The sequence below is a fragment of the Lonchura striata genome, chromosome 2 (assembly GCF_050655825.1).
Source record: "Lonchura striata isolate lonStrDom1 chromosome 2, ASM5065582v1, whole genome shotgun sequence".
Classification (NCBI taxonomy): Eukaryota; Metazoa; Chordata; class Aves; order Passeriformes; family Estrildidae; genus Lonchura; species Lonchura striata.
This window is the reverse complement of record NC_140704.1, coordinates 35,342,249-35,368,188: the sequence shown is the minus strand read 5'-3', so window position 1 is coordinate 35,368,188 and position 25,940 is coordinate 35,342,249. Positions and strand designations below refer to the sequence as shown.

Genomic DNA, 25,940 nt, shown 5'->3' with positions numbered 1-25,940 from the left:
GCATTAGTTTTGTATGCTTCCCATGTCTACATCTATATGCTCTGGTCACATTGCCATTGTTATTTCTATAAGATCATTAGTGTTGTTACTTTGTATTCAGTCATGTGTTAAGTCAGGTTTAGCATTCATAGCTATAGAGTTTGTAAACAAAGTTAGGTTTACTATCTTTCTGCTTTTTTTTATTATGTATTACCAAAGCCTCCGTTGTATTTCAGTATGTATGTGGGAGTGGTTTGGTGTTGGGTTTTGTTCTTTCTCAAGTTTTGTCAAACACTTGCAAATAAATACGAAGATAGGAAGTCAAATGACATGCTTAAATAGGAAAGCTCATATATTTTTGCTGCTTTTGAAGAGAATTACTTCAGGCTGCCAGGTACTTATATTGTAGGAAAAATAGTCAAAATCTGGAGGTTTTTACATTTTATGTCTTAATTAGGTTTTTTTTTTAAATTTCTTTCTGTGGATACACCTTTAATAGAACATGTGTGCAGTAGGTGTTAGCATAGTAGCACCCAAGGTGTGGTTAGAGTTCGCACAGGACAAATATGCCATTTTTTCACAACCACCTTCTTCAGCATAGGGAGATGCTTATCACACATGACCACTGTTTATTATCATGGCAATCCTAGTCCTGCTACAGTATTTAATATTAGATTTACATTTATCCCTTAAATGCTGTTTGTTGGGACTAAATGAGCATGTAAATTTTCCCATTGTCTGGTAGACAATGAAGTAGACAGCCTAATACATTTTTCTGTGTGTCTATGTGCAGTTTATTCCATTCCTTGGGTTTTTGTTGAAGACACCCTTGGCTGGAGGCAATATATCTCTACATAAGTCTAAATCCAGAGTTGCTCCCTGAGTTGTGTTACAAATTGGTGTGGAAGGAGGGAAAAAGTGAAGAAAATGCAGTAGTTATTTATATTCCTAAAAAAGAGAAGGATCAGGATAAACTGTTTTGACAGTTTTTTGGGGATTGTATTAGACCAGTGTATACACTGGATTTTTTTCCACTTCGCTATCCAAATATTTCAGTACAGTTATTTGAATTCCAGAGTCACTCCCTCCAATGCCTCTGCAGTCATTTCCCCCTCTCAAGAGTAACTAATTATTTTGCAGTTTGTATTCTAATAGTTGAGATTCCTTCCTTCCTCCCTTCCCCTGTGCATGGGCTGGACTCTGTAACCGGAGACCCAGCACTGTTCTGTGAGTTAATTTTGCCCAAAAGTGAATTGAAGACAGGGCTGTTGTACATCTTTGTTATGACAGTGACATTCATCTAGGAACGTTTTTTATTATGAAATGTGGGTATTTTTTCCTTCTGTTTAATCTAGCTTAATTTACCTTCTTACTTTTACAAAGTCTTTCAGATTCTAAGTTGCTGTATGTGACTTTAAGATGATGTACAAATAGCAAATGGCCTTTTTTCAGGAAGAAGATTGTTCTCGGTTCATGCCACACCAGCCTCTTGAGTCACAGGCTCAGTTTAGATTTAGAAAGTATGTATTGTATTCTGTCTGCTCTTGTAATATTTTGTGAAGAAAGAACAAATTGAGTGTATCCCTAGCTGCATAAACTGGGGTTCAAAAAGGCTTACCCTCCCTGCAAGCTGTAAATGTTCAGCTCTTTATAGATAAAACTGATTTATAGGAGTTTTGTTCAAATAAATTGTTTGGAAGGTGTACTTTTCTGAGGCTCCAGTTAATGAAAAAATAAACCAGAGGGGGTGGGTTTGCTTCTCACTCACCTTTCCCCAAGAAAGCTTGAATAACTGTAGCTGCTTTTTTCAGGAATCAGGTGTAAATCACATGCATCACATATGTCAAATAGTACAGAGTTTTTGTTACAAGCATGGCTTTTACTATGCTGTTTGTTGTTTGTTTAAAAAATTATTATTTCTTGATACCATCTTGAGCTTTTGGGACTTGACAGAAAGGAAAATCTTGCATGATAATGGACACATTTAATATCTATTAGTTAACGGAGAGCCTCAACATTTCCTGCTCTTGCTGATTAGATTAGTGCGGCTGGTTTGACTTCTACTTCTCAGCAATTAGTTTTAGTTAACTGAATGATTTCAGCATTGCATTTATAAATTAATATTGGTTTGGACTTTTTTTTTTAAGATTTGGAGACCTGTTTTTGTTGTAAACTCTGCCATTTCTGTTTGTAATCAAAACTTGTATGATGTACATTTAGTTTAAAAGATCATGAAAATGGAACCTTTCATCTCAGCTATTAGTTAAGAATGTAATTCTCTCAAGGGAATACCAACTCAGTGTCAAAAATGATTTAAAGGTTGCAAATCTGACTACTGAAGCGATTGTTCAAAATCAGAAGAATTTTTCCTCCTCTTAGACCTATTAGGGCAGTATTTCTTGCCATGAAAATTGATACTTCAGGTAACCCAATATGCATTTTTTATAACCCTGTTGCACTTGATCTTAGCTGAGAGGACAAACATCTGATCCTCTCTGGAACTGGTGTCAGTGTGCCCCTTGCTCTTATACTAAAGCCAAACAAGGGTTTTTTTGGAGAATTCCCAAAACCACACAGATCTCTCACAATGCTCAAAAGTGTTCACTGTTGCTATATAAAATAGTAATTTTGACATATGTGACAAGTGACTTAAAAAGAAATACCTGGATCTTACTTTATATTTGCTTTGTGAGATTAAAATAGATTTAAACCATGAAATGTTCTAAAGCTGCTTTATATGTGAGTTGATGGTTTTTTTCCAACATAAAATGTAATAATGGGAAAGTTAAATTCCTCATACTGTACTATTACAGCCACTGTTACCCTGTAGTGATCAGGGTTCTCTGTATGGTTTCTATTCTGAATTATTTATCCAGCCTGGCTCCTAATTTAATGTCTTTTTTATGTAGTAAGTAACCACAAAGTAAAAATTCGCCTATGCTGCTATTTTAGGAAGAAGGGAAAACCAAAACAATACCATGGAACCAAATGAGCTTTTGTCTGTGCTCCCTAACCCACACCCATATTAGAGAGTAATGAAATGTTGCCCATAAATCTTAATTTTTTTTTGTGGGACTGACAAGGTGTATGATCCGGTAGCACCAAAGTGCTGGGTACAAACAGGATGGCTAAAGTTGTATCTGACTGGTGGTAGGGTGGATCCATGGATAGCTGTTCCAGTAGAGATGTGGGCTTCATTCCCAGTCCTGCCAAATGTGGGTTTGCATAACTTCTTCTTTGTGTTTTTTACATAGTAGGAGAATGCTGCTGGATATTGTTCTAGGGTAAGACACAACATCAGGTTATCCTACTCTGCAGGTCACTGTGTATATTGAAAGAGGAAGAAAGTTGACTTTTCAGTACAGTGACAAGTCTAGGACTCCTTATACAGCATCGAGTCTAGGTGCCAGGAGACTCAAATAAATATATTAGTAATTTAACAATGAATAATGAAAATTTCAGTGCAGTTTAAATAACAAGAAAGATTCTTTGAGATTACGGTTATGGTCAGAATAGCTCTAAAAGAGGTTAAATAGAAAAAATAGGTAATGGATATATGGTCACGTGGCTTTCATTTTTATACTGGTCTGAACTACTGAAGTAACAGGTGTTTCTATGTACACTTGCAGTGTAGAACAGGGAAGCCTGAATTACTTGGCTGCAGTATGGAACATTCTACAAGTTCTAATAAAGTTTGATGTTCTGATCATGCAAATGAATCCTGTGTCTATTTCACACATTAAAAGAATTTTTATATATGTTGTTCTATGGGAAATTGTCATTGGACTCTAATTCAGCAATTACACTGAAATATTTCTCAGTGTAAAGAATCTTACATGAGTAAATATCATGGACTTGCTTGAAAATGAATGAATGAGAAGCCATAATTTTTAATGAAGTAAAAATAACCATTAGGTATTTTCTTACCTTTGTGTTCATGATGTTTCTGTAGCCAATTATTTTACCAATTACTAATGTGGATTTTTTTTTTGTATTTGTTTGTTTCTTATAAAAAGTATGTAGACTATAAATGTAAATTCACTTTAGTTTGACTTATCTGTGCTTTTAGAAACTTTTCTGCAATAATTGATATGCACAGTGTTTGAGCTATGTCTTTTGTTATCAGTACCTTTGTAACTTAAAGTCACTGTTAGCATAAGAATTTGCTGGTTGGGACAACTGGAAGTAGTTCTCAAAGCAGGTTGATATGTGATGCTCTTTAAACAGTGGTGGCTGCTGTGCAGCCACATGTTTCTGTGCTTTTAGTGAGGGAAAAACTCAGAGATTCTGTTTTTCACAGGGAGTGGAAATAATTTTGAGAACAGGGGAGAAGACTTTGGCAGTTTTGCAGAGATTTATATGGGCCAGATAAAAGCAATGGGAAGACAGGCTTGTCCTAACAGTCCTTTTTTCCACCTCAGGAATGCTGACACTATTGATCTAGAAAAGGAGTTCATAGTGGATTGTGATTTGGTGCACTCAGAGTATGTTTGCAGGGAAGTAATTTTCTAGACCAGTTCAGCTGCAACACCTCTTGGTTCTAGAGAAAGCTTCTGGCAGTCACAGCAAAGCTACCCTCTGGTTTTTGTACCCAAACTGGTGAGAGTAAACAGTGGTTAAAAATGAGTGTAATGTAGCAAGAGCAGGAATTGTGAAGAGGTTTTAACTTTTCAAGTTGTGTTTCTGAAGAGGTAAGATTATGGGTTTACTAACCAGTCTATTTGTCCCAGACATGCCTCACACACAGTTGGTAACTATTTTGTCAGGTTCTTGCAGGCAAATCAGATGATTTACAGGAAGGACTTTTTCACTGGCAACTGGACTTGGCAATAAAAACTTGCAGTAAAGTATTTGTTACTGTGGAGCAGCATCTTACTGTATTCCTTGGCAGGACAGACATAATGTCTGGTTTGCTCATTTGAATGTGAGAGAGGAATTTAAAAGATGCCCAGAAAATTGTAAAATATTCTGAAGAGCACAATTTATTTATTTTTTTAGTTCCTTTTTTAATAGGTCAGGTTAAACACTTTTGGTTTCTTAGTTGTTGCCATTGCTTAAGAGTTTCAATCAGTTATGCATTTTTGTTCTCTAAAGTGTCAGCCACTGTTTTTTTTATTGGGTCTTTTGCTAGTCTCCAAATGCAGGCAAGCTTTTAATAAAGAGACACTGTAGTTATTGTAACTTGGACACTGTAGTTATTGTAACTTGAACCATGTTAGACTGACATTGTGAAAGTGTAGCTGCAGTAGTATTTTGGAGACGTGCACAGTTCAGACCTATTAAAATAAAACTTGAATTTTAGGCCTTCTTTCCAAAAATGTTGTAATATCTTGAGTATCTAATCATAGCAAAGAGGTATTTAGTGAAAATGGTAACTTTTGAGGTATTAATAAAGAGCATAGAAATATTTGCATGTTTTCTGCTATATTGAGAACGCTTTTTTTTCTTCAGAGATAGAATAAGGACAAATTTAGTTTCCTATTTTTGTAATGTGCTCTTTTATAGCTGGTGTGTACCTTACTATTTATATCTTCACATTGTAGCAATCAAATCTAGAGGAAAAATTGTTTTAAAACAGCTTGCTAATTTCCCATATTTATCTATTTTAAAATTTGTTCAACCTTGAAGTCCTTTCTTTCTCCACTAGAAATGCTTCTGCTTGTTTGAACATTCTTTGTAATAGGTTTTTATCTTCAATTTAGAGTATGGCAGATTTGGGGGATAAAATTAGAGGTATTTGTGAGTTTGAAAAACTTTTTAATATGATGAGAACATAGGATATGTTGTAACTTAGAGCTTGGTGCTAGTTATTTTAATTCAGTTTCATCCTTTGGATTTTCAAGCAGCATTTCCCCCTCAGTTTTCATGCAAATAAGAACTGTATATTGAAAGAAGACATACATGTGTATGCCTGTATGAAAATGCATGCAAGTTACATATAAAATGTGAGCTTATTTTGTTTTAGTCTTTTACCTCATGTTAACAACAGTAGGCATATAATGAAATGAAGGTGAGAACAGGCCTCTGAAATAACTGCAGGAGCTTGGAGAGGAAATAAAACATTCCTGTATAAACAAACACTAATAGAATTTCTGCAGTAAAATACACTGCTGAGAAACTCGGGGTAGCAGTTGCTGCCTGGCAGCCTCTGCCTGGAACCCAGCTTCAGGTGCTGCAGCAGAGGCCAAAAAATCTTTTATTGGTCAAGTGAGGGGCTGTGAGACTTCACAAAGCACAGGTGAACTCAGGGTGGACATAAATCAAAAAACAAGCTGTGTGTGCCTTCAGACCCTGCTACTGCTAATTTCTAATAGAAGAGTTTTTATTACCCATTTAAATAACAATAATTATACCTATCTCTTACTAAGAACTGATCTCTAATAAGAACTGAGAGCTTTTGTAATTAGATAGAGGCATTTAAAATTAAAATTTAAAATGGCTTTAATTTGGTATGTTTTCATTTTGTGCAAACTATATATAAATATATTTTTTGAATGTATGGGTGAGAAAACTATAGTGTATAACCTCAGAGACTGATGGTGGTTCTTATCTTCTCTGTTTGCCCACATACTTCTAATAAATACAGCTTTCTAATGGGAGCAAGGTGTTCTTTCGCCTTAAACCTGTGTTTGGATTTTTGTCCAATATGCATCTCAGCCTACTGTATTGCTTTCTGCTTCTAGATAGTCTCTGTACTAAACTTTCTAAAAGTGTTTTTACCACGAACAGTAACCCCCATTTCCTGTGTGACCAGCCTTATGAAATGATGAGTCATATAAGACTCTTGCTTTATAATGTGTTCAGTTAATTGAAGGTTCTTCACATCTGAAAAACTGCAAGAAGATTCTGTGAAGAATTCTCTGGTTTTGAGGGGAGTATTTGTGATCTCGAACAAACAGGAGCAGGTTGTGGCTGCTCAGAATATGCATCTATGTATCGGTTTTTAATGTGGAGCTGAAGTATCTTGCATGTAAGAAAGTCCAGCAATTGGTTTTTAGAAGGACATTTTGTGAATAGCACAGGCCAAAGTGTGTAGTGTTGTATTAGCAAGAGACAAAGCTTGTAAAACACCTTGTCAGTAAGCCTGATCAATTTTTAGTGAGGTGTTTTTAAAGGAGGAAATGGAGTGCAGCACTACAAAGTGGGAATGTCCAGGAGTTATTTTGGTAAAGAATTAAATACCTTCTTAAATACATGAATATTCATGTTTTATGTGTGAAGAGATAAGAAGAAACTTTGCCGCAGGAAATGTAGGGAAGCTCTTTTTATATAAAAGCTGATTCTACTTCTAAAGAATAGGGGGGTATTAAGTTGTTTGATCCATTGAGCTGAAGCCTGACTGAGTCCAGAAATGGGGAACTTAGGAGAAGAATTCTTCCAGGTGTAGTGGAAACTTGCTGCCAGTTGTATATTGTAAACAATATACACCAGCTGCTCAAAGATTATTTAAATTCTTCATACAAAAGTTATTTACTGTAACTTAACTTTGAAGTTGAGCATTTCCTGTTCATTAGTGTAGGATATTTTTCAAGCATGTAATCTCTAATGATTGATAAGATATCTTAGTTCCTCTGTAGTGTTTTAGAGTGAATCATGTTTTTCAGCCTCAATATAAAGTCTGTCCAAATGGTGTTGAGTTCCTCTTCTGATGTAGAAATAGATTCAAGATGTTTTAAATAAAAATCTGCATAATTAGGCATTTTCCTTCAGAATTGAAATGTTTGACAAGAGATATTTGCCAGTCCAGAGAGGATTAAGTTTTTGCTTCATGTCAATAGCACTGTCTTTAGCCTCTGCAAATGAGATTTTCAGCTGTGTCAAGTTATTACTCATATTAGAGTGGTACAAATAAACCTTCAGCAGAGTTACAGGATAATCTGACCAACATCAGCAGATTGGTACTCAGTACAGTGGTCTTATGGGCAGTAAGTCTTGAAAAGTTACCATTGCAAAGGGTAGAACTGAGTACATTGTGCTCACATGGCATACTGCTGCCGTCAGCAGGAAATGAGAATTATTCTTTAGAAACTTTAGTAGGAATTAATATTGGTGTGCTACTGAGGCAAACATCTCCTCCTCCTCCTCAGGCCTAGTAAGCTTGCTCAGTACTGTGCTAATGTGGATTTACTGCTTGTTAAACTGGGCAAACAAGCCTGGATGTCTTCATGGCAGTGGTTTACAGTATTGGCCAAACACTGAATTTCTTCTGCAGTAATTGGGAATTTGACAGACAGCTTTTGTTTCAGTCACTGTGATTTCTTTAACATTGAAAAATTCTCATTGGTGTAGAGAGCCATGAATAACTACTTCAAATTTAAAAGCTTGAAGAGTTTTTAAAGCTTCAAGGGTTTTGTGTTTGAGTCTCCTATATGATTCTTAGTGATTATGATTTTGTAGATCATGTCTAATTTGCCTTTTTACTTTTAGTGATTATTGCTTAAGATTGTAACCTTCAAAGCATAGTTGAAGTTCTGCATTTCTTGCTGTTTTTACAAAACAAGCTAGAAGAAAGGTCTTGAATAGTTTGAGCTTACTGGAGTTATTCCTGGCAGTTGCTGTGCCTGACATGCAGAGAATCGGTATTTTAGAACAGAACATCCCCACTGAAAGAGCAGAGAGAAGAAAAAAGTTTAACAGTCTTAATGTGCATTGGCTTCCAATGTAGATATAGTCCTTAAAGAGGGCATTTCTGGGAAAAGCAAGATGGGATTTGAATTTACTGATTATTTGTAGTCATTTTTTGGATGAAAACCTTTATGCATATGTAACATGCCTTTGAACAAGACAATTTTCTTCACTTTGCAAGTTGTTGAAGCTATCTTAACTGTAGGATATCCAATCAGTAATTTCATTGTCAAGTTTGGCCCTTGTACACAAGCTCTGTGTGATGTAGATGCATCTTTTAAGGTCCTTACATTTTCTTTAATAAAGGATGGATATACATCAACAACAGTGAAAATAAAGTGTTTCTCATTTGTTTGCTACACGATGTAGGGAGGGCTGTCCCATAAATACCCAAGGAGGAAGACTCTTGTCTATTGTCAGTAGGAGCTGAAAAGGTTCATAGTGGTGTCAGGTATCAGGACAAAGGAACTGGAAGGTCATTGCAATGAGTTCTTACTGAAGAGTATGCTCTAAAATTTCAGATACAATGTCTTGATTATTAAGTTTGAGGGGTCTGGGATATCAGGCTGTACCATTCTGTTTCCAAAACCAGTGGAATTCTGTTCTCTTTCCAATCTTTTGAAGTCCTACATTATTATTATCATCCTTCCTGATAATTAATTTAATTTCTGTTTGAATTTGTGTTAAATACTAGTTATATACATATAGATATACATGTGTGTGTGTAATTATGGTAACTTATAAATAAATTACATGATGCTGACTTGCTGTCTCAAAGGAGTACACATATCTTGCCTTAGTTATTGCAGGCTTTTCCTATAATGACAGTTATCTTCTAAGGTTTTCCCATGTCCACTTAGCCTAAGAAATACTGAACATTATATACTTTGATCCTAAGGTAACCAGCAGGTTTAGATGAGTTCTTATCCTCACTGTTAGAGGCTTTGTGTTGGGTTTCTTTTGTGATCAGTGTAGGGACTTCTCATTTTCCATTACTGGGTGGAATTTTTTTTTACTCTATTTTACTTGTGTTTTTCAGAATAGATGTGTGCTGCAGGATTTTTCTTGCCTAACAATTAGCCTTTGAATTAGCATAGATTGTGTTGTATGCTGTTTGGAGTTCAGAGTGGTGCAAAGGTCTCTTAAAAGGAGGGCTTTGCATATTCCAACTAGATGACCTTACTTCATGAAGCTTAACACACACCAGGAAAATGTTTTGGCTTGCTCCAAGAAGAGATGCTAACATTAAACATACACCTGAAAGGCAGATCTTTTCCTGTCAGCAAGACAATGCAGTTAGTGGGACAAATACCTGCTTTACATTGGTGGTTGTCATTTGAGCACTTGCCTTGCAATGACAAGGACAGAAACCCCAGCTTTTCTGAACAAAAGTGTCAGTGGCCTGAATGTAATGTGCTGGATTTAAACTGTAGTGGAGATGTGCATACCTTACCTAGTGTGGTGTGTGATCTTTCACTGGAGCATAAACAGAGCCTGTATTGTACTGATTTCACTCTTGGCATATTTTCTTATTTGTGTCCTCAGACGTTACAGATGATGACACTCTAAGATGAGGCAGTGCTCCTGTTCCAGCCCATTCTGTGAGCACAGGCTGGGTTACATAACGTGCTCCACAGCACTGTACTCTCATTATGGCAAATCCATTGTTTTCTCATATTGCCTTTTTTTTTTTTTTTTTAGAAATAGTTTCAGAATTACTTATCATTTTTTTCTTACCAGCAACTCCATTCTGTTTAAAAGCTGGGGTTTTCTTTTGCCATACCTACCAGCTAATATAACTGGCATTTGGGAAGGATAAAGCCAAGGGCAAGTATTTTCAATGATATATTGGTTTGGGGGGGGGGGGGGTTTGTGGCTTTTTTGTTTTGTTTTGTTGGTTTTTTTTGTTGTTGTTGTGTTTTTTGGGGTTTTTTGGGTGGTTGTTGTTGTTGGGATTTTGTGTGTTTTGTTTTTTTTTTTTTTTTAGTATAGCAGAGTTCTGAATTCTGTAGAGGTTAATGGATAAGTATTTTTAAATTTTAGTGAATTTTTTTTGCTCTCTCCCCCCACAGAGATCTAGCATGATAACAAATTGTCTTGGCCCTAAAAGTTGGGGGTTTTTTAATTCCCAAGTTGAAGGAAGGAAAGTACATCCAAAATACCTCAGCTGCACTGTGAGATCAAGTTGCTCTTAACAGGGGGCAGAAAATAGCTCTTTATTCATTCTATGTATTGGGCAAGAATTCCGTAACCTTCCGTAACTTGATAAATGGGACCAGTTCTTGATGTTGGAACCTTTCTGTGAAAGGGAGCAGCAGCCTGCAAAGCCTGCTTAGTCATTTACGTCCTTATCCAATATCTAAATGATTGCTTGAGTTTGCTCACAAGAAATCCTGGCCTTTCTAATTCAGCCATTATGTTGTGTAAAAATATTGTTGTGTCTACAGAGCATGTAAAAATGTAGAAGCATGTAAAAACCTGGGTTTAGCTTTTCTTACAAGCCATGCTTTTTCTGTACACAAGTTTTAAAACCTGACCAGAATTATGATAGCAATATTACAAAACCTGCATGGAACATCAAGGTTAAAGGATGTGAGAAGATGAGTATTTCCAAAAACAGCTGGACTCAGTACTTTCAAGAAAGAATAATTGAAGATAAATTGTTTTGAACTGAATTACTTGGAAGTAGAAAAATGCAGAGATGTTCAGTTGTTTCAAAATTTGCTTCTTGAAATACTTGACAGCAAGTCAAAAAGTCTTCTTGCTGTGGACCTCTTTAGTTGAGACAAATAACGATGCAATGTCTCAAGCACTTCTGGGCTCAAATGTGAACGAGGTGTGCTCAAGTACTGAATCTCACTTTTTAAACATCTTAACCACATCAAAATAACTTGTTGGGGTTTTTTTACTGCACATATTTAAGAGAGAATTTTTTACTCTCATGTTCTGAATGAGACATTAGCTGGTTGTAAGATCCAGCAATCATAATCTTAGATGAAGTTTGAAGCCTAATAGCTGTTCCTTGCTCTAAGTGTGACTCACTTTCTTTTGTGTGTCTTTCTTTAGGGGCCACTCTTATAAGATAAACAGGGCTTCAAACAATTACACCTGAATGATGCTTTGTACCCAGTTTTTGTCATGTAAGACAGCATTTGAAGTTAATGAAAGATACCTGCAATGGTGTTATTTAATAACATGAATTATTCTCAACTTTGGGTTCCTTTTTTACCAGTCTTTTTTGGTAGTGTAGTATCAACGTACATTTAAAATCTCACTTCACTGAGTTTCTATGGACATTGAAGTTTGGGATTCAATAAAAGTTAAGCCAGCAAATTTTTCCTGTCCTCTTCCTGTCGAGTTCTTCTGCTCTGTGCCAAAGTCAAAGACAAGATTGTCTTTTAGACAAGTGTAGTTTGGCATCCGATGTTTGCTCACGTGACTTGAACTCTCAATATTTATCGTACAATTTTTATAAAAGGTATTTTCCAGTGTTATTTTAAAATACTTAAAATATGCAAATGGAATATCTTACTTGTTTCTAGAAATGAAATTTTAAAAAGAAGTGGTTGAATGTAAGTGAATGTTCCAATACAATATGTCACTATTATATATATTCATATATATACATAAAATGTTTGCATTTCTGTGCAAACTTAATTTTAAGATTAATCCCATCAGATTGCTTTTTGTGTCCAGGCACTTTAGAAATTAACCAAATCTTCAATGTGCTTTTTGTTTATAAATTTTCATCTTGTGTATGAATTGTTTGCAGTGTGGTTCAGTAAGGATAGAGATTTTTATCAGTTTTAGGTTTATTATTTGACTAAAATTATTAGCTGAATTGGAAGTAAATTATTTTCCATGGATTTTAGTGCTGTTCTGTGAACTTGAGCCTAAATTCAGTCACAAAAATTCCATTTTAAAAATGCCAAGAGGCATCATGCTAAACAAGGATGCTTTTGAAACTGCCAAGTATGTCTGTACAGCAAAGCCATGCAATTTAAATTCTTTCCTGCCTCCTTCTTAGTTGGGATTCTTATTTGTGTGCATGCAATGTAGAATGGTGTACAAACAGATAATGTCATTCTGCTCTTCTCTAGATAAAGGTAAAACTCAAATGTTTGACTTTTTTAGGTAAAACTTTTAAATATTTCCCAGGAATATTTAAATGTCAGGAAAGAAACTTGCCTGGATGTCACACTACGACACAACTCACACATTTATGTTAGATGTAAAAGAGGGAAAGAGAGGAAGTTTATTTCTGACTTAGTAATATATAGAATTCTAAAAGTGACAGTGGATTGGAGGAAGGAATTGCTACCTCTCCAACCACACTGGTCAAACCAACAGTCTATCAATTCTCTCACAAAGAAGAATGCAAAACAATCATTATTTACATGACAGTGCATGAGAAACTCTAGTAGAAATATGTAGAAGGCATAGAAAACCTTTAGAAGAACTTTAAAACTATCAAAAGAACAGGGCAACATTTGGAATGTTCCAAGAGTCTGAAAAGGAAAGGAACAGTTTTTTGGTTGTGAAATGCATTATAGTTGGTCAGATGGACATTGTTTTTATAGACTCTAAAATTCTAATTTGGCATAAGTGATACTTTTTTTCCCCCCCTTAGGCTTTCAACATGACATATAACCTATTGTCCAGGAGAAGGAGGTTTCCAGACCAAGGTTCACTGTGTTGCTGTAATTCATTCATTTCTCATGGTGGAAATGTGACTATATCTTGATAGTTTTTATAGGCAAATTTCTTAGCCAATTATGGCTGCCATAAGTAGTGAATCAGAATAGATCAGACTTTTTCATTGCTGTAGTTTAATGTCACTCTGCATGAGTTTCCCCTATTTTGCTCATCCCATTCACCCAAACTCAAAGTAAACTTCTGTCTTGTTTCTGAAATATGCCCATATGCAAAATCTGATCATCTGCTGTTGCTGAGGGATTTTGATATTTGGCAAATCAGATTTTGGAGAGGAAAGTTATTGTCTCCTTTGCAATTATATAGCTAGTAGTTATTTCTTCTAACATGCTACAAGTGTGGTGCTTCATGGTCGTTTTGTGGGTCAGTGTAGATCTACTCAAAATTATCTTATAATGGGATTTTATTTTTTATTATTGTTCCTTGTGACAATTTAGAAAACTATGAGCCTGTGCTCTTGAGGAACTCAGGTGTTCAGAATTATTTATGTTCAGGTAAACTCTTGGTTTGTCATAAAATAGTGCTCTGGTGACATTTTTCCAGGCTACTTTGTAGTTCTCATCTGACCTATTGTTTATTTTTTATTGTAACCTACAGCTGCTATCCAGTTTTTTTAAGGCCTCCACAAACTCACAGTGCCACAAATGGTAGTCATGAGTAAAAGATTTTGTGCTTTATTCCCTGTTGTGCCAGTTTTTATTGTTGTTGTTTTTACTAATATAATTTTCATTATTGTCAGCTAGAAACAAGTAAAGAGCATGCTCTATTAAACTGGTACTGAAGATCCTAACTAGAAACAAGTGGTTTTGGCAGATTATGGTTTATGTGACCCTTTTTGCTGAAACCACTTCTTTTTTCCTACAAGATAAGGTCTCTTTCATCAATGGTCACTCTGTCTTAATGAGCACAAGAGGGCAAAAATTCCTCTTCTTTTTTTTTTTTTTTTTTTTTTTTTTTTTTTTTTTTTTTTTTTTTTGTGATTGCTTGGAGTTATAGATTAGTTCTGCCCTCCTAACAGATGGCATGAAGAGGACAGGTCCTGAAATTTAGGGACTAGTGATAAGGACTGACTACCTAAGGTCAGTACTTAAGGTGAAAGTTTAATACCGGGCTTTCAAAAATGTTTCTTGCAAATGGACTACAGGTGTTCATACAAATAGGAGTATGACAATTAGTTCAAAAAAATAATGTAGTCAGTATGCCAAATCTAATAATTTCAACTAAAATGTACCCATGGTCTGGCTTCAAAAGATACTTTGTGGTTAGCCATGTAATATGTATTGGTTTTATGGTTGCTGTCATGCTTTCTTCATATTTTAAGCATGCAGGAGACCATTAGTGTTACATTAGCTTGCTCTCTATATTGGATATGGATCTTAATTTTGAAATATGGGTAGAAAATAGGAGTCAACTTCCAAAATTATGTGAAACAAAATTAGTTAGAAATTGGTTGATTTTTGGCAATGCAAAGTTCTGAGAATTGACTTAAAAATACAATAAAAAATCCAAAGAAATAGCAGATGAGTTACAGTTAAGGTTGGGTAGGGATACAGTATTAATTTCTCACATATTTACAAGTCTTGAAAGTCTAGTACCTAATCTTTTTCTTCTAGTTTCAATTCACTAATTTTCAAATGCTAGCTATGTGTTTCTAAGGCACAGTTGTGATTGAACATACTTCTGAAGAGTTAGTCCTCATTTCTGGAATCAAGTACCTAAAGTAAACTTCTAGAAGTTTAAAGTTGGAATGTAAAGGCCAAATATTTATGTGTGTTTTTTTTGTTGTTGTTGTTTGTTTTTGTTTTGTTTGTTTGGTTGGTTTTTTTTGTGGGGTTTTTTTGTGGGGATTTTTGGGTTTTGTTTTGTTCAATATAGGAACAAAAAATTAGTTAGAGTAGACAGTTATTCCACCTGAGGAAATGATTATTCTAAAAACTGTAGCAAAATTTGTTGTTGTAATGATTCCCAAGGGTAGCACTGGGACTTGACACTGTGATACTGGGCACTCCCAAATAATTGTAAATACTTTGTAATAATTTCTTAGACATTTTCTGTGAACTCAGGAATTATACATCACCCTGGTTGAAAAGTCCTGTCTCTCTAAACTAACTGAAAAATACATTAAGAGTTACATTTAAACTCGGTTTCACTTAAAAAGAATGTTTGTTAAAGCTACTGCAGGATATGTTGGAATTGAAACTCGTTCAAGATTTGTGATTGTGTATTTAGGGTTGATTTTAACCAGGAACAGATGGCACTAGAAGCAGACAGATGACAAGTCATACAGCACAAAACACCTATTAAAAGATATTTTGTAACCATGATCATGAAATAATGAGAGTATATTAAAGTGTTCTTGCAGAATTTCATTTTGAAGAGCAGATAGCTAAAGAGGAGTTTTTATGAAGGGGGAAGTTGCATTCAGGCTATTTCAAAAAATGCTTCAATTCAAAGATTCCAGATCAGTAGATGTTGAACTATTTGAAGGGCAAATTGAAGTTATATTCTAATGTGCTCTTGGGGGTTATTACTGGTTATGGCACTCTTGCTGTATGTGCAAGGGATAAGAGATTTGCCTTTAAGGCATGTAGCTCCTTAAATCTCACTGTAGTTGTATGTGGTTAGTCTAAATCAATTACTGAGATAGAATGCAAACCAGGAATAAATTGTTTTTTCTCAAAGGACACTTACTCAAAGGATACATTAAAAAGAGGTAGGTTTAAAATCTGCATCTTTAAATTAGCATAGATTTGTCCATTGTAGAAGTTTTGATCTATGAAAGAAGCAATGAAACAATTAAAGCTTCTGGTTTAGGCCAGAAGAAACAAAGGTGGTGTTACCGTTGTTGTAGGTTAGAGTTTATGAAGAAGCTCAGTGCCACTATCAATGTCAATTTATTCCAGATTTGGTTTTGGCAGGGTCAAAAGGCCTTCTCCTATGCATTTCTCATATTGCCGTTTTATGCAAACTTCTGCGTAGATGAAATGCTTGGGAAACTTGATAAATGGAATTACCGGGAATGGCAGGATTATATATTTTTCACATAATGCAACTCAAAGGCACATATAGATAGGATGCTGGGGCTTTTGTGACGCAGAAGTATAATTCTGAAAACTGATTCCTTAAGATCTGAGCCCTCTAATTGCTTTTTAGTTTAACGACAGTACTGACCAATATCTGGAATTAAACTTGAGAGTTTCTTATTGGGAATATAAATGCCTTCGTTGTTTCCACAGGAAGTGAGTTTTAAAAAGTTGAAAGTTCTCTTTCAACTGTGTAAAACCTGCTTAATACAATCAGTGTGATCTGTGTCCTTACTACCATTACAACTGATTTAGAGTTGTAATAGTCCCATTTACTTTGCAGAGTTTTGAACTGGAAAATGAAGGTGCCACAGCACTTGCTTTTCTGTGTTACAAATTCTGCTGCAACACTGCAATACTTGGAATTAAATAGTACTAACAGTGTTAGATTTTGCATTCTATAGAACAGTGACTATTATGTACAAAATCCCTTCTCTAGTGAAATTTTTCTTTTAGTGTCATTTGAATTTATGAAATTAAAGGAAGAATATTAGGGCCAGTATTTATATTAGTATGACAATATCAGTATTGCAAGGTGTCGGCTTCCAAAGTTCCTTGTTAAAGCTGAAAGCTTTCTTTGTGTTATTTAAAGTAGTGCTTTATATGCAATAATTTGTATTTCCAGGTGAAATTTGTTCATCAAATGGTTACTTTTAAAATAAAAAATCATTGATCTGTTCAGCATTACTTTAGTACTATTTAAAATAAAGAATTCTCTTTAATTTTATTCAGATTTAATTTATTAAAATTTATTATTTAAATGTAAGTCTTCAGATGGAGCAAACTGAGAATTTTCCTTTAGTGGAAGTAAAAACTTCATGATGAGACGTTGCTGAATGCAGCATTTCTTCTTTTTTTAACAGATTCTGAAAATCAGGTTTTTAAATACTAAACAAAAAACGTTTTGCACAGAGATGTTTTGGGACTTTTTTTAATGCTTGGAAGCATCAAAAAAAAAAAAAAAAAAGCCAGCTGTGAAACTAGAGGGGAATGAAAGACCAGGGCTTCTGTCAGAACACCCTCAGCATGTGGAATATTTGTGGTCAGTAGATACCCTGGGGCTTGGGATTGTTGAAATTCCAATCTCTGGAGCTGACCCAGAATGTGACAAGCCCAGAGTGTCCCAGCAGTGCTGCCCTGATGCTGCAGGGAGCAGGGACATGTCCAACCTCCTGCCTGGGTGTGCTCCCTGCTGCAGAACTGGGAGCTGGGCTTTGACTGTTCTCAGTCTTGTCAGCTTAAGAGCAGCAAAACTGAAATATTTGCACGGCTGGAAACACAGCTTGGAAACAGGAGGGGTGAAGTGGAAATGTTGCCGGTGTTTAAGCTGTGTTTGTATCTTGCTGGTTTCAGGATGGGTTTTCATTACTAGAGGTTGGAATTTTTTGGGAAGTATGTCTGAAATTCATCAGAAGTATGGACCATGGATGTTTCAGGAAAATGTATTTGTGGTTTGGTGATCTAGATAAACACCACCATTCTGTTCACCGTTTCATTGGAAGATTTCTGGTTCATTGGTTACTGGTATGACTTCTGTCTCTGACATGTTAAAAAAACCACAAAAGAAAACAAAGTCACCAACACAAGCGTGATGAACATTTTTATAATAATGACTTTTGCCTGTTGAGTGGGGAATGCCATTTTTCTCATGTTCCTGTGTAAATGTTGTATCTACAGAAGAATGTGCTCATCTTATTTTCTCTAACTCTATGATGAATTTGCAGGCAGTATACTCTGATACTTATTCTTATGTGTTCCCTAATCTCTAGTTTATAGGTTTTTTAACATTATCAAAAAGGCTTCAATGCTAGCTACCTAGAGGAGCTCTGTTTTCCATACTGGAGGAATAAAAAGAGATTTTAATTGCTGGGTGGTCTTTACTGTCTTTCAGCTGGGGAAGCAAGTTTAATATTTATATTGCTTTTTTTTTTTTTTTTCCTTTGTTCTTCTGGTATTTTTCCTTTCCTTTTTTCTTGTTTGTTTTTGGTTTTGTGGGGACTTTTTTTTTTTTTTTTTGGTGTGTTTCTGTTTGTTGTCTTTGGTACGTTTTTTTTAGGGATGATACTTGGTTTTTCTCCTTTTATTTAAAGGTATTTTTTTTCCAAGATAACAAGTCCTTAGTGCCAGAGGCTTGTCTTTTTTTATACTAGATGTGTAAGCTGCATTTGAGACATCCTGGCAAGAAATTGGTGAGGTACTATGTGGTGTTAGTGATAAGTGTAGCATTGATTCCTTAGGGTGCATCAGTGTCAGGTTTGCATTGCTCAATTTGGAATTTCTTGCATGCAATTCAGATGTTTTGTTAGGAAACATTGCTAATGTGGTGAACTGTGTAGCTTTAACTTTTTCTGAGCAGGGACTAGGCAGGGAGTGGGTTGTTTGGGGCAAGGGGTTGTGTGTGTGGTGGTGTGTTTTTAGAGGGGGTGGTTTGAATGCTCTGAATTCTGAAGTTGTCTTTTATGTTTCAGAAGGACTTCTTGGGTCTGAGCTCCAGTTTTGCTCTAAGGTCTTTCCTGCCATGAACTCTAATTTTATTCTTACATGATGCTAGCTGTCAAGTCAGGATTCACTAAATAAGGTTATTCTAGCAAGGGAGAAGATTGCTTTTCACAGTAAAATGTCAATAAAAAATGTGTGCTAATTTTATGATAGTCGTGGCACAACAGTTGACTTAATAGAAATGTCTTGCCACTTAAAATTTCTTGCTGCATATAGTCTTGATCCCTCACCCCGGTGTATTTGAAACTCTACTGAAAGGATCTAAGCAGAGCTTAGGCCAGAACCAGGATATACTGTTTATCTGTCTCTTTTCTGATTTCTCACCACCCTTCCCTCAGAGAGCAAACTGGTTGGTTCTTGTTCATTTTTATCACTCACTGTGATGTGATCTTATTTTTCTGATTGATCTATAAACTGGTGCAGGGAAATTGGCACTGACCCAGAAAGAGTTACATGTTATTTTGTGTTAATCTTTAAAAAGAGTAACGTTGTTGATATATTGTTCATGAATAAATAAGATCGCTTACTGGTGCCTTCAGAAGGCAGCTTGAAATAATTAAAAGTACTGGGTGTGACTTGCAGATTGTGTTTTTTGGAAAATAAATTTCTCCTCTGTCTTCTCTTTATTTACTTAAAGTAATTGAAACAGTTGAAATTAGATTCCACTATTTTTGCCCTTAAACACTCTAACTTCTTTTCTATTTTCTATTCATATAATAACTTCTGAGGTTGCTTTAAATTTAACAAAGAAAATGTTTCTCACTAATTGTTGCATATGACAATACCATGCTGGTTTTAACTGTGTAGAACAGACCTGAGTTCTTGTCTCAGGAGACAAGTAAATGGGGATTTGTAACTGGTGGGTTAATCTAAAGATGTGATGAGCATCCTGTGTATGTCAGGAAAACAGTGGTTGACTATGTAGGTGTTAAGAGCTCCTGAGGGAGAAGCATGCTTGTCTTAGTAAATCCAACTGATGTCTTTAGAGTAATTATAGGTTTTTTATATATATAATGTACAATATTTGAAATATTAACTTTTATGCAGTGTTTTTTATAACATACAAAATGCTAAACCATACTCTTTTATTTTAAATGAAACCTTTTTTCCCCCCTCTTACCACAGGATAATGAGAAAAGGACCCCTTTACATGCTGCTGCCTATCTGGGAGATGCAGAAATTATTGAGCTACTTATTTTATCTGGTATGTTCTGTTCCTGCTAATGGAAAACAAATAACTCTATGCACATCCAAGGAAGTATTTATGTACATCTTAGTTTGTGTAGCTTTTATTGAGATATTTAATGTACTAGAGATTAAAGATGCTTGTACTGAAATTTTAGTTTCCAGACTTATTAGTGTTACGATACTGTGTGTTTCTGTAGTTCTGCTCTAAAATATTTCTTTGTAGAAAGCTTTCTCAGTTTTAGCTATTTTTATTTGTAGCTTGATCAGCTTTTAATAGTTCAACACTAGTTTAAAGAAGTATAGTGTATATGGTACAGGTAGGTGTTAGCAGCATTGCTTTAATTCTGAAATGCCCTTCAGAAAAGCAATTACATTTGAACATAAAGATGCCATCCAGAGTTGGTTGTATTATATGAAGTATCTTTGCCTGTTGGCTTGAATGCACGGAATATAATTAGAACCAGCTGAAAATGCTAAAACTTTTTTTTCCCTATTTATTTGTACTAATAAAAATTTCAAGTTCTGTAAAACAGTATACTTTGGGTTGTGGGTTTAGTTGTGGGGTTTTTTTGTTGTTGTTTTATTTTGTGGGTTTTTTTTAAGGGTAGAAAACCAAGAAACTAAACCAAAAACCTGAAGAACATCATAACTGAAGGACTGAATTGACTGTCTTTGATCTTGGAGAGACCTACCCATCAAGTAGCTTGAGGCTGAATTCATAATATAGAGCTTCAAGCTTACATAGAAAGATGAAAACTTGTAGCAGTCCCACAGAACTACTTTAATCTTTAGTCTGCTTAATTGCATGCCTTACCTGGGCAAAGCTGGTTACTTCCACCACCACCACCCCCCATCAAGCTCTTCTAACAAATTCTGCTTTAAGGAAATACTACTTTTAGGATTATAGGAGTTGCTTCCAGACCTTCAACTAAATTTGCTAGGTGTAATTTAATTTGTTATAATTTTAGCATGATGTAGTATTTTAATTATATATATTACTTGTACTCTCTCTATATAAGTATATATCTACATAAAATAAATATACATGATGTGATATTAATTAATATATCTATTGTATGGACATACTCTATAGTGATATTTTGTCCAGCAAAATTGACTTCTGAAAAGGGTCAATGTTGGAAAATTTTAAAAGGTGCTGTTTTTCCCTGTCAAGAAGAAAGGCTAGTTCTGGTGGCTCTTGAAAATATATAGTGACCCTCTGCATCAACTAACAATGTTACAAACTTTGCAAAGGTGTCGTCAGCTACTTCTGAGAGGGAATCTTCTGTCAGGTTTAGATGAACATAGTCCATTTACCAGATCTGTGATAGAAAAAAATACCCCTTTCTTGGGCAAAGGGCTTATGGAAGGAGATGAAGTCTAGTTCAGATGGGAGCGAAACAAGATCCTGAATGGGGAGAGGCAGTAGGAGAAGAAATATTAGTCCTGCTATTGGGGCAAATAGCCTGGCGTTAAGTATAAAGAAAAATGAAGATCAAAGAAGGGAGGTAAGAATCAGGACTGTACAAGTAGTCCAGGCTGAGCAGTTGCATGGAGGACAGGTTGTAGGTGCTGCACTGTCTGCTGATTGTCCAGGGAGGGTGTGAGGCACTGATATGTCCCAGATAACATTTATTTAATGAAAATCAAAATTTGCTTACAACAAAACAATGCATTGGATAGTTGCAAATCAAAAGCTTTGAAAGCTGTGACGGTGTCAGTCCAATCTTGCTGTGCTCATGTGCTGTGCTGTGGACTGCAGTACCATGTTGTGCCTTGCTGGAGGGGCACAGCCTCCTGAAAGTCCCAGGGAGAGGCTGCACTGGGAGTGAACCAGGGTGCTGCAGTGAGGGGTGCACAGGTAGGTGTGAGTTGTTGGCACGTTTGTGAGTGAAGAAGGGCATCAGTTACAGGGTTGAAGTGATGCCTGAGTGTTCAGGCTGTTCAGTTTGTAAGGCTGTGCTGTACTTGGGCACAAATCTGTGTATTACCTGCCTGCAAGCAGTAGTTTTAGGCGAGCCTCTTAAATCTTTAAAAAGTATTCACCAATTTAGCTTTCCTCATTTCTGAATGCTGGATTTGAAATCTGTGGTTGGTGAAGTATGACCACTTAGCTGTATCAGAAGTGCTGAGCCAGCTGCTTCTCAGAGAAATCAGGTTTAAATGTCTCAAAATGCACAAGCTATGATTTATCTTTTAGCTCTCTTAATTGAAAGGTGGGGAACAGAGGTTAAGTGTATTTATCCTCTCCATTTCATAAAGATAAGGAAAATGCATCTGTTGTGTTTCAGCTAGAAATCAATTCTCTCCTTTGAAATAATGTATAATATTACATTTTGTTGTAATAGATGAGCATTAGGGAGCAAATAAAGAACATCTGCTACCACAGCAAGGCTTGAAAACTTTGTTGCATTGCAAGATCTCTTTTTTAAATTGAGGAGAGTGGTTCGTTGAATAAACAACATTTCTGAGCAGCCATCTCCTCTGCACAGTAAATTTGCATTAAAAAATTGGATTATGTGACTTTAATTGATCTATTGTAACATACCCACACAAGGGATTGAATGAAGTGTGTAGACTACTTTCATCCTAACATTTCTCACCATGTCAAAGCTTGTCTTTGCAACTTTTAATGTCCTCTAACATAGCTTTGCTGTAATGTTACTAGGAACCACTTTACAGTTTTCCTGCCGCGCAAACTATTCTACAAAGACAGTTTGCTTTGATTATTTTTATTCTTTCTTCAAACTAGATCTCAAAATTACTGAAGTCACTATTAATCTTCCCACTCTTTGGTGGCTCATACTTGATTATTGCTTATTATTCTCTATTCTTAAAGTGTTATTACAGACTACTTACACATAGGTTTTTAAAATTTGATTGGAATGTCCTTTTCATCCCACTCCAGGGGATCCACACTGCTTTCAAATATGTATTGTGAATCATATATTGCAGTCACAATGTCTTTATATTACTTTGCTATAGACCTAAGTAACCCATATTGCACATCCTGAAGCTATAACTGATCCAACCTTTTTGCAGACCTTTTTGGAGTAAATTTTCAGTCTCAAGAGCATTCTTACTTAGTTGTTGAATTCTTGAGATATTTTCCTACTAAATCTTCAGGTTGCTCTGTGACCTTTCCTATGTCTTTCACCTGGACCGGGAATCCGAAGGTAATGGTTTGCATACAGGCTCCAAACATCAAAGAAAAATTGCTTTACTGACTCCATAATGGGCCTGGACATTAAATTGCCTTTTTTGGATTGTAGCTTGATAATCAAGTGGCATTCCTGTATTTGTTGTATAGGGAGGTAACCAAGAGGAGGCATGAAGATTATTTATAGCATCCAGAAGGATAGAACAGAAGTTTATATTTTACTCACTTAAGGATCATAATTTTAGAAGTATCTTCCTTTTTGTATTACTCTGGGAAGAGTAGTAGCACTCATCACAGTTGTATTTTTATGACCTTTGTACCGCTCTGCATCCTGGTACACAAATACATCTGTCTACTTTGCATAATTGCACTGACTTTGAGAGTGTAAATGATAGCAAGCTACTGAAAAGTACAAACGTATAATAGTTAAGTCTTAATTAACTGAATGGCCAGCTTTTTGTTCTTTCCAAGAAGTCCCAATTAAAAAAATCAAACCCTTCTTTAAGTCTGGCGTACAAACTATTCTGGAGATGCTTCTTGCTTTATAAAAAAATCCTTTCTAGCTGTCCTATGATTTTTAATAACATCAGAGTCTACTGTGCCAGGAAGTAAGAAGTCATGTGAAAAGCAGGACAGATTAGTGTGATCACCAAATGTATTTTTTTGATTATTAACTTTTTCCATTTATTTTCTAAAAATACTGTGGAGCTGTGGAGATGATTATTGCTTTCACTGAAATCAATGTAATTCATGAAAATCAACATTTGAGTTGTCTATTTCCTTAATGGATTTATTTACTATATTGCATTGATACTTAAATACTAACACAACACACTGCTGTTTGCTTAACCCAACATTTTCTCTGCATGAAACTCAGTGTTATGTGAGTGTGGCCAAACTCAATCTCATTAAGGTTTGGCAGCCCACAAGTTCTTGTTTCCCCTGGGTCAGGTGGAAAATATAAGAACCGTGCTGATGCTGGAAAATTGCCACTTAAGTAATAAGAGATTTTGGAAGATAATACAGACCTTTCAGTGTTACACCACTCTACCTCTGTTTCTTTCATCTAATTCTGAATCTCAGCAAGTATTAGAAATCCATGCCCTGACAGTCACATAGCTCAGCTGCCGAAAGGCTCTTGCTGCCTCAGTCCCAGCAGAATGAAGCTCCCTTTGTTGGGATTGCAGATGTACCCACACGCTCAGGGTGTTTCACAGGGGCCCCTTTGACACTGACTGTATCTTTCGGCCACTTCCTCTTCTTTTGACAGCGATGTTGGTCGATGTTTTTCTTTTCTAAGCTGGCCTAGCTTCCCCCTGGCAGCAGTAAAAGTCAGTTGCTGTGAAGAAAGTAGCTCTGATGTTCTTTGAGAGAAAAAGTTAAGCTGACTCAGGAAAAGATAGAACTGTTCAGTAGCTTGAGTCAGAGAACCTTGTGTTGCTCACTGAAGCTTAAGGCGGGGGCGGGGGGTGGCTGAGATGCAGCAGAAACTGAAATTCTGAAAGGAAATTGGCTTATATTGACCAAGCAGTAAAGTCCTGGAAGAATGGCTTCAACTTGATTGTGGTTTTCTTCCCTTTTCTGCCCAGTGTGTCTCATGTGTATTTGTTTTGGGGTTTGGGAGTGGTTTTGTTTGTTTGTTTCTTAAAGAACAAAAATAAAAATTGCTCTTGAAGTCTTATTCTGTTTGGACAAAAGATTCCAACTTGTTCCTCTTGGATTTTTTCACTATTCTATGTGCTGCTATGCATTTAGCTTTTAAATAGCAAGACGCTTTCTCTCCATAAAGTCTTACTCACTATTTTTGCAGCAATGATTTTCCAAGTCTCCAAGTTTTCAGTGGAAATAGTTTTTCATTACTGATTAGTCCAATTCATGTCTCAAATCTTCTTATACTTAAAAAACTTCTGTATCTCATTCTGGCTGTTTGCATATTTTTCTATCTAAGGAAAAGTCTTCATCTCTATCTGTTTATCCCTCAGTATGGTCTGAGAATTTCTGCTTGCCAGTTTAAGTGCTTTCAAGTTCATTGTCTCTAGATAAAAAAGTGGATCATTCAAAAGAAGAACTTCTGAACCTATTACTAGCTGTTAGGAAAATAATTAAGTAGAATCTAATTACAGTAGGACTAGTGATTATTCTTAGTGATTTAAACTTGAGATCTTCCTAATTTCTCCAAAGATAATATCTAAAATTATTTCAGAATACTAGTTTTTAAGACAAGATTTGATACTTTCTTAAATGCACTTTCTAAAGCTGTTATTTACATCTTCTACTCCTAAATAGACATTTCAAAGTTTCGAATACCGAACGTTGGGTGTCTGTATTGCATAACTGAATGAAAACACTTTTGCTTTCTTTGCTTATGTTATGATATTGCTCAGTCACTAGCACATCTTGTACAATAACAAAGGAAAATGCCATCCTTGAGAGTCTAAAAATACAGACTGCAAACAGAACAGTGGAAGGCAATTGAGTACTTAAATCAGTACTGTGAACAAAGATGAAAATGTCTTGTCAGTTCTGTTGTATTTTTTAATCTATTTCCAACTAGTGACGCATAAGTAATTCAGCCACTGCATTCATTAGTCTTCTGAGGATATTTCCAAATAGGAAGAGTTCTGGTGCAGAGGAGCTGTGGAGGAGTGTCACAGCAAGAGTTTTTGTGAGAGGAACACAGAGGTGGTGTGAGA

General features: G+C 35.7%; 1 protein-coding gene across 9 annotated transcripts in view; it reads left to right on the top strand.

Annotated features, from left to right (window-relative positions):
• ANKRD28 (ankyrin repeat domain 28) overlaps positions 1 to 25,940 on the top strand; it is a 123,617-nt gene that overhangs the window by 47,309 nt on the left and 50,368 nt on the right. For 7 of the 9 annotated variants that reach the window (XR_014953250.1, XR_014953251.1, XM_021538156.3 and 4 more), the window contains one exon: positions 20,025 to 20,103. The exons of the other annotated variants lie outside the window; for them this stretch is intronic. Coding sequence is in view for 3 of the 7 variants with exons in the window: in XM_021538156.3 (XP_021393831.1) it covers positions 20,025 to 20,103 (79 nt within the window). In the remaining 4 variants the exon portion in view is untranslated. The remainder of the gene's footprint in view (positions 1 to 20,024; positions 20,104 to 25,940) is intronic. 9 annotated transcript variants of the gene reach the window in all.